Below are 13,218 nucleotides of genomic sequence, written 5' to 3'. Positions count from 1 at the left end.
CACTATAGTCCAAAGCTGTTTACATGTGCAATAATCTATAGTTGCAATATCCCTATAAATGAAAAACAAAAAACAAAAAAACAAAAACAATGAAATAATTAGCTACTTGGACAAATAGACAGCTAGGCAGAGGGGGGAAGTAACAAAGAACATTACTTAAATACCTTTAAATAAAATTTTCAGGTCTGTATTTTACTATTTAATTATATAACAACTTTTAACTTTTACTTCTTACATTTCCACACAAATATTATTATAATTATTATTATATTTTCCTCATTTTACTCTACATTTTTATAACGGGCCCGTTAGTTTAGCTTGTAGATATTTGGGGGAATTAATTTCACATCATTGCATCACTGCACGCCTTCCGGACATGGACCCAATTTGACCCTAAATGTAGGAAACAGTAACACATAAAAGACAATCCTATTGGTGTATCCATCACCGAGCTAACAACATGGTACTTCAGCATCTTACTAGAAGAGAAACGCACACGGGGGGTTTCATGTTTTTTAAGTTGCAGTTCAATTTAAATGCAACTTTGTATCAGCTCAAATATCACAATTGTTTGTATGCAGTTGTGATCACCAAACATGTGTCAGCTAGCTGAAAGATACAGCTGCTGTGTCTTCCAGGGGGAGAAAAGAATGAGAAATAACTTCACCCAGAAAATGGGAAAGATGTAGGAAAGAGAGGACAGGGGAGGAAGAAGAGAGATTACGATTAAAGATAAGGACTGCTCAGTGACATTTGATAAACTGGAAATATAAGGAATTCATTATTCAGATCTATTCAGTAGTGTTAAAGTGGTTAGTTTGCAACACTGCACTATGTTTGGTGCAGAGAAGCTATAGTCAGTGTTAGGTTTCATCAGGAGCAGACTCTAATTTTAATCTAAGCTGATGATGCTGATTAGATTCACTCACTGACTTCCACCGTTATACCAGCTTTATACCTTGTAGCATTTAGGAAATCAGCCGCGATAGCTCATGTAACATCTGCATAGATCATGTTGAATTCATCCGGGTAAATCCACTAAGAGCAGTGAATCTTAGAGCGCCAGCAACACGGGTCAGAGCTGAACACAGCCTGCACACAATATCTACTTGCGCCGCTCACAACAGAAATTAATGCGACTCATTTCTTAGCAATTCTCTTCCCCGCGCTGCAGCACTACAGCTGATCGTAGGGTTCCTACATCTCTCAAATCCCATTTTAACCTCATTTTTCTGTTTAGGTGTGGAGGCAAAGTAACCCATCTACACTATGGGCAACAGCCAACAGAGCTAGTTGGGGGTTTTTTCTGTTTTTTAAATTCCCTTTCTCTGCTTGTGTTCTACAGATGTTCAAGCTGAGCACATTTATTAGAAGTAGAATTTAGGCTGAAATAATATTTGTTTTCCTTTGAATTAATATTGTTTTGCTATTGTATTAAGATAATATAAGGTTCAGTTTCTTTTGCAAAAAATAAATTCAAATTGCTCATGGGAAAGTTACTTTTTACTTTTATACTTTTTACAACATTTTACAGAGGTTTCACCAGTACTTCAACTTTCACCAGAGGAGTTTTTAACAAAAGCATCATTACTTATTCTAAGAGGAATAAAGAGAGATATTATATTTCCGCCACACTGGCTTCTCTTCATTGGCTCCCTGTTAAATTGAGAATCCAATTTTAAAGTCCTTCTCCTCACATACAAGGTCTTGAATAATCAGCTCCCATATCTTATCTTAAAGACCTCATAGTGCCGTATCATCCCAGCAGAGATCTTTGCTCTCAGACTTCAGGCTTACTCGTGGTTCCTAGAGTATTTAAAAGTAGAATGGGAGGCAGAGCCTTCAGCTTTCAGGCCCCTCTTCTGTAGAACTAGCTTCCAGTTTGGATTTGTGAGATAGACACCCTCTTGACTTTTAAGATTAGGCTTAAAACTTTTTGATAAAGCATATTGTTAGTGCTGGATAAGTTGACCTCGAATCCTCCCATAATTATGGGAATAAATAAGTCAAAGTCTAGGCTGCTGGGGGCTAGACAAAAGGGAGTGTTTCTTCTTCACTCACCTTTTTCACTCACTGTGTTTAAACACCACTCTGCATTTAATCATTAGTTATTATTAATCTCTTCCAGATGGATGGCTGCCCCCCTGAGCCTGGTTCAGCTGGAGGTTTCTTCCTGTTAGAGAGTTTATTCCTCTATTCCCAACTGCTTGACCATAGGGGGTCATCTGATTGTTCAGCTTTTCGCTGTATTATTATAGGGTGTTTACCTAACAAGATAAAGCACCTTGAGGAAACTGTTGTAATTTGAATTGAATTGAATTGAACTGAATTAAGTCATGTGCCACCTCTGCAGCCAGGGCTAGGTTTAGTCACCTTGAACCATGTCTCTCAGCCCAAACTTTGTCCACCAGAGAACAAGAATCTTACTGTACATTATATGTGGCTATAATTCTACAATTTGCATCATAGTTCTGAGTCAACCTCAGTCCTTATATGACTTGCAGAGTTATGTTGACTAAATTCAGGATGATGTACGGCAGCTAAATAAGGGAAATTTACTTTAGCAGGTGCTTTCAAAAGAAAATATTTTAGATATATTAAACCAAACCCCCCAGCAGTAACCTTAAAATACACGTAAAGTCAAGGTGAACTGAAGTGAATCTTTGCATCACGCAGCCACGCTCTTTGAAGTTAATGAGACAACAGAAGCACTCACTGGAGGAGCGCCAATGTTTACTTAAACTGAGAACTCAAAACAGTCTAAGGTATTACCATGACAACAGGGACTCTTTCTGGTTAGTCTTTTGAATGCCTCTCCTCTGCTAGAGAAAAATCTCTCAGTCCATTATTCCTTTTTCTCCCCCCCCCCCCCCAATTTCAGCCGAGGGAAACAAATCATTAGTTGTTCAACAACAGAGCCGTCTGTGCCCTTGAAGGAGGATGTTTGCCATGCCAGAGAACAATTAGACATAAACAGAGTGAAAGCTGGAGAACAAGTGTCTGAGCTGTTTCTGAACAGTGTCACATTTAGGCCAGAAGCTCATACATTTGCTGACATCAAGCATACTGAGCTCCGCACATGCTGTACTGCAAGCGAACGGGTGCGATAATAGCCGATGTATCCCATGGTAACGTCTTCACTGTCATTACCCCTTTAGGCATCTGGATGCAGACTTGATGAGCTACAATTTCCTGTGCAGGCACAACATCTTGGGGGTTCTCGCCACCCATTTAAAGTACTATGTGCTTCGCTTGCACACAGAATCCCAAACGGCCAACAACAACTATCCAACTATTATGCTTTGTGGTCAGAAATCACGCTGTGCAGTTTTCTCCCAGTTACTGAGAAGACTTCCCACTGAGGCACTACAGTTAGTCTCAGTCTCATGAGTATGTGCTTACTGTGCAAGAAGCAATCACTTGGGATAATAAACCTGTCAAGTAAAAGTACATTATCTGCTTTGTTGCCATTAGGACTGTGAGAAATGGGTAAAAAACTTCAGAAAATGCTTCAGAAAAACAGCAATGCATGATGCGATACAGTGTGATGCTCAGTTTATTTCCAGCCTGTCTGTTTATGGTGCTAGAGTAGCTTTGCATGATTCACAGATCAAAATAATCCTTATTTATCTCACACTGCACCTTGTCACAGGCACTCAGTTTGTCCTGTGTTCTTTTTAGGCAAAACTTTCTGAAACAGACTAAATGTTCGAATGACAGGAGGGAGGGGTCTCTGTCCTCCAGACAAAACTGTGTGCCTGAAATGACTGCAAAAAAGAGTTTTGGAGCAGTCTGAATCCTGAGCTTTCCAAGTACTGCACAGGGATTACTTGTACATACACTGACCTCATTATTTTCATGATTCACAGTTTAAAGTAATCATTATTTATCTTACACTGAGCCTTGCTGCAGACCCTCAGTTTGTCCTGTGTCTGAAAAATAAATTATCACTTCTCCCTTTAAACTAACTTGTGCCAAACCTACCACCTCATGTAGAAAAAAAATAGTGGAATCTAAATGTTTAGAGTACTCTGAAGTCTGAGTTTTTGGCTCAAGCTTATTACCATAGCTCTGTACTTTAATTTAAAAAGTTTTTTGTAGCTGAATAAAAGTACAAAACCAGCATAATACAGGAACTGTGGCAGTAGTTTGCCAGCAGATCCATCCCATTTAAAATGATGGCTTAATTGTGTTTTGTTGTGTGAAGTGAGGGACTCTCCACTTGTGTGTGAAAATGCCTCCGCCATTGTGAAGTGGAGCCAGCAGCAGTGATTAAGTTATTGAAATCTGCCATAAAGTGTCTAGATAGGGCCCAGCATTCAGTGTAACAGTGATCCAAATGTTGTCTATCACTGGCCCATAAAAAAGACAATGCTGTCTCTCGGCCTTCAATCGTCAATGTAGAGTTGGTGCTCACAGTAAAGGCTAGTTAGTAGTTAGGACTCAGGCAAGAAAAAAGAAACTTAGTGTAGCCCTCTCTTACATATGGGTGTGTATGTGTTCTCTGTTTTTAAAGTTAAATTAAGGTCAATTTAAAACCATTGAAATATTAAGCATTTGCTTAAATGTAAATCCGTCCAATAACGACCTGCTTGCAGGTTTCAGATATCACAGGAGATGTTTAAATTCACTTACAAGGGTCATGCTGATGGAAAACCTGAAATATTTTTCCACTTTCAGAAGAATAAATGATCCATGTAGGGGTACTGTAGCATGCTCGAGTTGTAGCTGAAAACAATAGTCTGCCTTTCTGGGATATGCACTTTCCTTTAAATAAGCTAGGTTTAAAAAATAACCCATAGGGAATACCTACTGAATAACAGCCTTCTGCCTTACACTGTGTGAAATTCTGAACTTTAACAAGCTTTTCTTCCAAACAAAAATGTTTACAAGGTTGTCATTATGGGTTGTCTTCTTGCATTTTTCTAGCTCACTGCAGCACTCCTTGTCATTTTAGTGCCACTTGTAGATCAGACAGGCATACAGCCATTGACAGGACTCTTTATTGTGTCATTTAGTGAAAGACTAACTCTAAAACCACTAGTTGTCAGGGGGGTAATATATGAGCCAAGTCTTGCACTCATTCCCAAGTAAAATTCAACTTCTTGTTTTTGCCCCAAAGTTAAGTGTTAATTAGTGGGCTTTAGAGATGCTGATAGGCAGTTTTTCTTTTCTCTTTAGACGTGCAACTACAATTAAAATCACTTTCACTTTACATCTCATTCAGTGCAAGCGCATTTCTGATTTGGAAGTTGACCAAAATCCTCATGATAAACACCCATGTTTACTTTTCATTACGCAGGGATCAAAGAGATAAACACACTCAGCACATCCCCTCACAACTTAAGGCCACGGGCAGAAAAAGACGATCTTCAGCCAAGGAACCATTTGGAAAAGCCTGACTCCACACAGCTGTGACCCACATCTTCCAAAATGGCCTTGAGTGTTTGCAGAGCTCGGCTTATTCAGCTATAAATGAAGAAATCATGGGGAGGAATCTTTTTTTTTTCTTTACCTTGGTTGGTTGGATAAGAATTTCAGCAAGCGCTCAAGCAACATCAGCAAAGGATCTTAAGGCATGAAATAATATGATAATGCAGAATGAACTATAATATTCTCAAAATCAAAAATTTAAAGGCTCAAAAGCCTTAAATAGGCAAGATAGTGGCCTTTAATATCCGAAAGAGCCCCCAAAGGACACTTAGTATTCACTCTCCTCATACAATCATATAGCTGCCTTCAGCTCCCTGCACAAGGACAGCCAGAGTCATATATCCTGCACCTCACAGCTTTAGATGCAATAAAATATTAATGGGACCCTCCTTGGGCAAAAGGTTACCTCTGCCCTCAGAAGCATCACGAGGCAAAAGAGACAAAGCCAAAACTCAGCAGTCATTATGAATGGCCCCATAAAAGCAGGACAAAACTTTCAAACTCCTTTAACTATGATTCATGTCCCTCTTGGCTCCATTAGATCGGCTGCACTTGCAAGCAGGGAAGGATACGTGAAATTAAAAAAAAGGGCGTGAACTATTAGAAATCACCTCACATGGTTATAACGGGCGCAAAAAAGGTAGACATTAATTATATGCATTTCCAAAACATCCGACGCGCGTCAAAGCGCATAGGCTATGGAAAACGGGAACTAACAGATGGGGGAAAGGAACGAAATCGGCGTCATACACTACGTACGAGTCAAAAAGCCGCCTTACCAGTACGTTGCCCTGCATTTTTGCAGTCTCAATCAGACTCTTTTCCTTCATTTTTCCTCCCGTCGACCTTCCGAGCCTGCTTCTAAAAGGCTGGATATGTGGACTTTTGGACAGCTTCTTTCAGCTCTCCTTCCCCGCCGCTTCCCATCCAGACCCTTACATAGTGAGACAGTTAATAAGTGGGTGGGCTTACAACCTAACGGGAACGAAGGAAAACAACGTGGGCTCTTCGGTGTACTGCTCAATATTTGTATTGACCAAGCTGTCCTTCCTCGCACACACGAACAGCAAACCATACGGTGAAAAATAAATCTAAGTTTGAGTGAGATCACTGATTTTTTTCTTTTTTTGATTTTTTTTCTCTTTGGAAGAGGCGCGAGAAGAGAGAGAGGCAACAGAAAATCCAATTTCCTGTGGAACAGGGAAACTGACACCGTGTTGTTTTGTTTCTTTCAGAAGCTGTACAGATTTAATGGGATGGCCAGATGCAGGTGATCGTCGCTGTCAGATATATCCTTCAGAGTAAACTGACACCAGGTCAGCTGTAATCAACTGTACGGTTGACACATATTACGATCGCCGACATGCACTTATTTGCCACGTCTATCTGTCACAAATACATTAAATTCCGCAAAAATTGAAATCCTTAAAGGTCATGGCTGAGGCAAAATGATGCCTGTGAGAATTTATGATGAACTTCCTGTGCTTTTGTCATATGGTGCACATTTTTGCCCCTTTTACTATAGTAACCCTTACCTAAAGCCAGACTTCCTATTGCTTCTTACAGTCACTTGTAATGACCAGAATTACAAGGAGGGGGGAGGTGTGTGTGCGTGTGCGCGTGTGTGTGTGTTGAGAGAGCAGGTCATGGTACTAAAATGTCATACACGTAGTCTGACAATATCATGACTCCTGTTGTATCTGTACATACATGGTTCCCACCCTGAGGGAATAATAAATTTAAAGGGCACTTATCAACAGGATAGAAAAGAAATGGGAGGTAAAAATATAAAATTTTCATAAGCTTTTAAACTTATATGCATTCACGTTATTGGACTGGAAGGAAAAGCTTTTTGTACAGTATACTTGGTATAACATGCATAGAAATCTACATGCGACCCAAGCGTTAAATTATAAAATATGAATACCTTAATTAACTCATTACATTTTAATAACTAATTTGGGTTATTCTGAGAGAAAGGAAACCTGCTTGCCATAATTGCTGTGAGAATTAGTTCTAAGATAGAGGTTCCCTGTTTAATATTGATATATGATAATCATAATAATAATATTTAGGTTTTTTTTTTTGTTTGTTCGTTTTTTGGACTCCACAATTGACTCATTGTGCTGGCAAGTCTGTTAAAAAATTTTCAGAACGCTAGCACAGATCGCCCAGTACCTTTTACATGAATGTATGTACCCATGTTGACAGAATGCAATGGTTTTATTTAATGTTTATTCAAATGCATTCTGATTTCAGCCTCTACAGACTGTATTTCCATTGCAGTGGCTTTGGACAGTGGAGATAATTGTGGATCCTTGTGTGATAATTACCTGTTAGTCACTTGCTTAAAAAGGTATTCAAAAATAAAAGACAAACAGTTTTCAGAAAGTTTCAGGAAGCCCAAAAGAAAAAAACAAAAGCTTTAGATCGCTCTAATGCCTCTATTAAAACCATAAAGGTAGCACAATTTGCAACACATGGTGCGTGTAGCTCTGTATTTAAACTCAATAGCCACTTAATTACCACTCAGACTATTGACTTCTTCTCTGCACAGAAGCTTCAATGTCATGTGATGAGAAAACAGGAACATGAAAAAGCTTAAAGAGAAGAGCACATACACCATTCTTTCACTGGCAGTTTAAACAACATTACAATGTCTTCTTGAAATGGAGCAAAGCCATTTGTTTCGTATTGATTTCTTTTACTGGAATCAGCAAATATCACGCAAGAGATTAAAACGTGAATGAAGAGAAGGAGATGAAGAGGGCTGGTGTGACAGGAAGAATACTAGAGCCAGGGTGAGATGTGGCAGACCCAGCAGCTGAAAAAAAAAGAAGAAGCAGATGACCAAGAGAAAAAGAAACTGAATAACGTAGCTCATGGATTACTCTGAACACCATTTGTCAGTTACATACAATATATAAACCATTTCAGTTATGTGTATTGTCAGCTTTCAAGATGGAGGCAGCTTTAGTTCTCCAGCTCATGATCTTAATAAATCAATATCAGCCTGAAATCCTCTGAATCTTGACTCAGAGTGTTTACTATACTGAATTAAATACTGTATACTGATGATCCACCGGGAAGCTGTGAGTTCTAAAGCAGCAGTTCACCAAGAGCAGGTTCCCTCAACTGGGAAGTGCAAACAGCATGTCTCACGTAAATCTCATTTAAAAGTGCCTGGTATTAATTACTGTGGATAAGGCTGTCAAAACAACCTAATGGGGGCTTTGGGCTCCCTCGCCAGCAGCTGGACTGCTGACAGAGGGAGAACGCAGAGATAGGTTGCAGGCTGTGCTGCTTCATTACTGTGTCTGCATTTTTTACTGATTTCCTTCATAACAGCTCCATGGAGTTCTGTCAAATGCATGCTTAAAGGATAACCTTCATAACTTACAATTTATAACTCCTGGCACCAAGCGCGTATAAATTGGTGCTTTATGGCTTGTTGATAGGTTCACATTTAATCAGGGAGTATGTATCAAACATGACACGTGAACCCCCCCCCCCAAAAAAAAAAAAAAAAGCTGGCTGCAGCACACATGCAAGATTGAATTCACCATGTTGTTTATTTCTGTGCTAAACATAGCGGGCCAAGCCAGAGTACATCACATACAGGTGTGTCGGCCAAGGACATCTGTAACAACAATGTTGGCTGTGCAGAAGCAGACAGCAGCTGCCTGATGTTAAGACTATCAGAGAAAATGGCTGGCCAGGGATGGCTAAGTGCTACTACTATACTGTAAAGCTTGACAAAAAAAGGCAGTTGAATGCCACGAACCAGACAGCTGCCAAAGCTAGCGAGCTGTATGGAAACTCTGCTGGTGAGAGAAAATCTGCTGGAGTGTTGATTGCTGCTTTCTGACTCCAGTGTAGAGAGAGACAGTGCATGACTGGCAGGATCAAAGTGCTGGCAACATGCACAGTGCACAAAAAACTGTTGTGTTATCAGAAAGTAAAAAAAAAAAAGATTCCACATAATCAGTTACATTAAACAATAAGATATCCACAAATAGTAACTACAGTCTGGTAAAAGTGAAGGTTTCATGGTTATAGAAAACTAACGCCGGTTCATCTATGATTAGGGTTAGGCAGGAAAAACCCCAGTGACTCAGTGTCCACATCCTAGCTCTGACAAAAAACAAAAACAAAAGACAAAGAAGCAAATGAACAAAACAAGGGACACAATTCTAACAAGTGAAAGATCCCTGGTTCAGTCGAAGAAGAAACCACAAATACCTTTTGGTAAACCTTCTGGCATAAAGTCTGCAACAAGCTACCTACTGTGGTGACCCCTAGTCGGTAAGGGTGCAGCTGAAAATAGCTTTGTAACTTTATAGCAAGGCCAAGACCATAGAAGAACCACCTCAACAGAGAAAAGACTTGGCTATGCATCTGCACTTCCAATATTCCCAAATTGGACCGAGAAGAGAGATGGGTTGAAAGAGGAGTCAAAGACGGCGTTTATGTCCACTGTGAATGGCCATGATTGAATAGAGATGGTAACACCAGCTATCAGTCACCTACAATACAGTCTTCGGATCCCTTACTGACATCTTGCCACAATAGGAGACCTCAGTACGTGTCATGATGGAGATACATTTTCTCACACCTTGGCTCATGTGATGACCACACGATCAATAGTGGGCCAACAGCCCTCAGGATCACCTCCAAAGGTGACAAACCACACTAGGGGTTACAAACCTGGGAACTGAAGAACACTATAAAATGCCTTCACAAACCAAAAGAAGTTCAGCTGCCTTCTTTATTCAATCTCTGAAGACTACCATAGCCTGGATAAATGAAAGCTTACACAAACAATTTAGGTGTCCAAGGTGACATTAGGATTTAGGAACCTTTTTAACCCCACCCACGGGTGGATAAATAGCCTCCCACCTGAGGTTTTTGAGAACATCGTCATTTGTGAATTCGGTGAACTCAGTCTTTAAATAATGAAACAACACAGCTTACCACGGTACATTTGAATCGGTAAAAGGTCACTTTCATGAAACCCGCAGCAAACAAACACTCCAAATAATACATTTTGTTTGTGTGTCATCACAATTTTATGTAACATTATGCAGATTGCGAGCTTTCCACATTGCAGTATTACCTGTTGCCATATTTCTGCATAATTATAATTTGATAAAAATAATTCAATAGCTAAGTGCAAATACCAGCTTTGAACTTTAGAAGAAAACGAACAAAACCAAAAAACAAAACATGGAGTTAATTCTGTGCTGAGTTTATTTTCTGGTGAATGGCACTGTAGTAGCATGTCAATTATGTAAGTGTGCCCTAATTTCCAGGGAACTGTGTCTGTGCAATGAACGCATTCTATAGAAGTGTGTTCCTAGTACTAGCTGATAACCAACATCTTATCCAAATACGGTTATGCCAGGCAACCGCAAGCCAAGAGGGTGAAAGCCAGAAATGTGGCTACTACTACTATCATTTATAACTTTACACTAGTTTGCACAGCAGCTACAGGATCGGTCTTTGATCGATAAACAACAGTAATCCCTTAAAACTCTGGTCCAATAGTTAGAAAATACTTCTGTAGCAAAGAGGGCTTTTGTTTATGCCTTTGTGCCCAACCATAGAAGGATTACATCCAGTACAAGGTTTCAGAGGCCAAAAATGGAAGCACAGTTCCTCGAAAGATTCTTGGTTTCCTGCAGTGAAACAACAAAGAGGTATTTATATACACAAATTTGCACACACTTAATATTTTCTGTATTCATTTTGCACAAAGAGGACTCTGCATGGCGTTCTTGGCTACATCCGGAAAAGTCCCAAACGTTTAAGACTAGACAAGACATTCTTCTTAATAACCTCTGCATTATATCATGCAGGAACTACAGTGTAACTCCACATGTCTTTGTCAGTATTTATAGCTCTGTTTTTGGGACTGGGTGCATTCCAAGTCAAGCCTCCGAGAAGAGCCAGAAAACCCTTTTAGACAAAAAAATGATTAGAATGTGCTCAAATCCTGGATTGATTGGCCTGGATCCCCAGTGGAGTGAGTCCAGAAAACAAAGCTTCATTCTGATGATGGCAGTCATCCAGCACAATAAACTTAACCGAGATCTTCACAGGACAAATCGATGGTTTCATTATCAACTTAATTACTTGATACCATGGTATCTTCTAAACTGTTGTCACTGTGGTTTTTTGCTGTTGTAATGGCAGCCTGAGAGATACTGAACTTGCCTCAAAGAAGACTAGAATTAGCAATACCAGCCTCAAACTAAATTAAGTCTACGTAAATCATAAACGAGATGACCACTGAAACCTTTACTGAAACAATAAGCTTGTCTTCAACTGATGTTTATCATTATGTGAAACTCAAAGGGGGTAGGGTGGAGAGGTTCTGGGTAAAGGTAGGTTTGCTTTCAAATGTGGCTCATTTTAGCTACAGGTTAAGAGTGAAAAGTGAACTAGAGATAGCTGCATTTGAAGGCCATTACTGAGCAGCAGGAAGCAACTATCCCAGTCCACACACTATCAAGTGATTTGCATCTCAAACACCTTTCTCTCTAAAAAAAAAAAAAAGAGAGAAAGAAAAATGCCTCACCTCTCCGCTGGTGGGGAGCTTCATAATCTAGATAAGAGCTTTGTGATGACCTTCCCTGCCCCGGACTGTCAAGGCAACAGATCGTTACCATCGCTAATGAACTCAAAGGCCAGAAAAATGGTGCATAAATACAGAGCAAGAAATATGGTGCAATAATGTGGTGTTAGGCTTGAAAAAGGTAACATAAAGGTTTTAATATTTCTGTAGTTCAAATACTACTAACGTAATATACAGATGCCCAAAGTCACTTCTACCAGTTAACAACAGAAAATGTAAAAGTTCTGATGATTATCTTCCAACTTAAGGAGACTTGTGCCTCCCTCCACAACATGATGGAGCCAGTAAGCACATCTGAATATTAATGAAACAGTTGCCTTGAACAGCAGGCGTTTGTCAGGAACTTGGATCAGATTCATCACTTTAACCTGCTCAGGGATGGATGAGGAGTTCCCGCAGCACAGCAGCTGGCTTCGGATTCACTACCCACACTTGAACAGTTCAACAGGATGGAGCGTTGGGTAAAAGTACAAGAAAGGAAAAAAAATCAATGTCAGCATGTATTATTTTTTAAATAATATTGCATAATTTCTCCATGTTTTCTCCTCTCTGATTTATATAACTCATCAGGTTCTCAACACGAAGGTGCATTTGCATTTTTACAGGCATCAGTGTGGACATTACCTAACCTTGATTGTAATTTTAATAAAAACCAGTAGGTTTGACCGAATACCCAGAGTTATTTCAGAAATGAATTGGAGCAAAAAGCAGCAATTAAGTAACAATCATCGTTAGTACCTTCTTAATTACTGCTGCTGCTGTTAAACCATTCAAATGTTCCACTATGATGTTGAATAAGTTCACAGGAAAGAGAGTGGAGTTTGCATTTTCTCCCAGTGACTGTGTGGGTTCTTACCAGCTACTCAGGCTTTCTCCTTTAGTCCAGCAAAACTCCCAGATTTATAGGACTTGACAGCAAGATCTTGATGAACCTGCTTATTAGATTAACTTGTGATTTTAAATTGTGTGTGAACACAAATTATAGGCTGGTCATCTGTCCAGGATGTACCCTGATTTCAGGCCTATAACCTCCAACACTACTTATCCTGAATTGGATCAGATGAAGAATTTGATGACTAGATCTTATTTGTTTTGTGATTTTGGTGGGTAAAATGTTAAGAAGCCATCTAGTTAGCTAATTAGCCTAG

The 13,218-nt window shown here is 39.6% G+C and overlaps 1 protein-coding gene across 2 annotated transcripts in view; it reads right to left on the bottom strand.

The window, feature by feature from the left end:
• The window catches only part of LOC147322253 (A-type potassium channel modulatory protein DPP6-like), a 270,187-nt gene that overhangs the window by 225,693 nt on the left and 31,276 nt on the right, over positions 1-13,218 (bottom strand). Inside the window, exon 1 of one of the 2 annotated variants that reach the window (XM_086306732.1) lies at positions 6,213-6,525. The exons of the other annotated variant lie outside the window; for it this stretch is intronic. Within the exon in view, the coding sequence (XP_086162858.1) occupies positions 6,213-6,263 (51 nt within the window). The 5' untranslated portion in view covers positions 6,264-6,525. Of the gene's footprint in view, positions 1-6,212; positions 6,526-13,218 lie in introns of those variants that run through there. 2 annotated transcript variants of the gene reach the window in all.

This window comes from Aulonocara sp. 'chitande type north' Nkhata Bay, linkage group LG9, assembly GCF_057382095.1.
Source record: "Aulonocara sp. 'chitande type north' Nkhata Bay isolate Kocher_YH1m ecotype deep benthic linkage group LG9, A_spYH_male_GT1.1, whole genome shotgun sequence".
In the NCBI taxonomy this organism is placed as follows: domain Eukaryota; kingdom Metazoa; phylum Chordata; class Actinopteri; order Cichliformes; family Cichlidae; genus Aulonocara; species Aulonocara sp. 'chitande type north' Nkhata Bay.
This window is presented reverse-complemented; position numbering and strand designations above follow the sequence as displayed.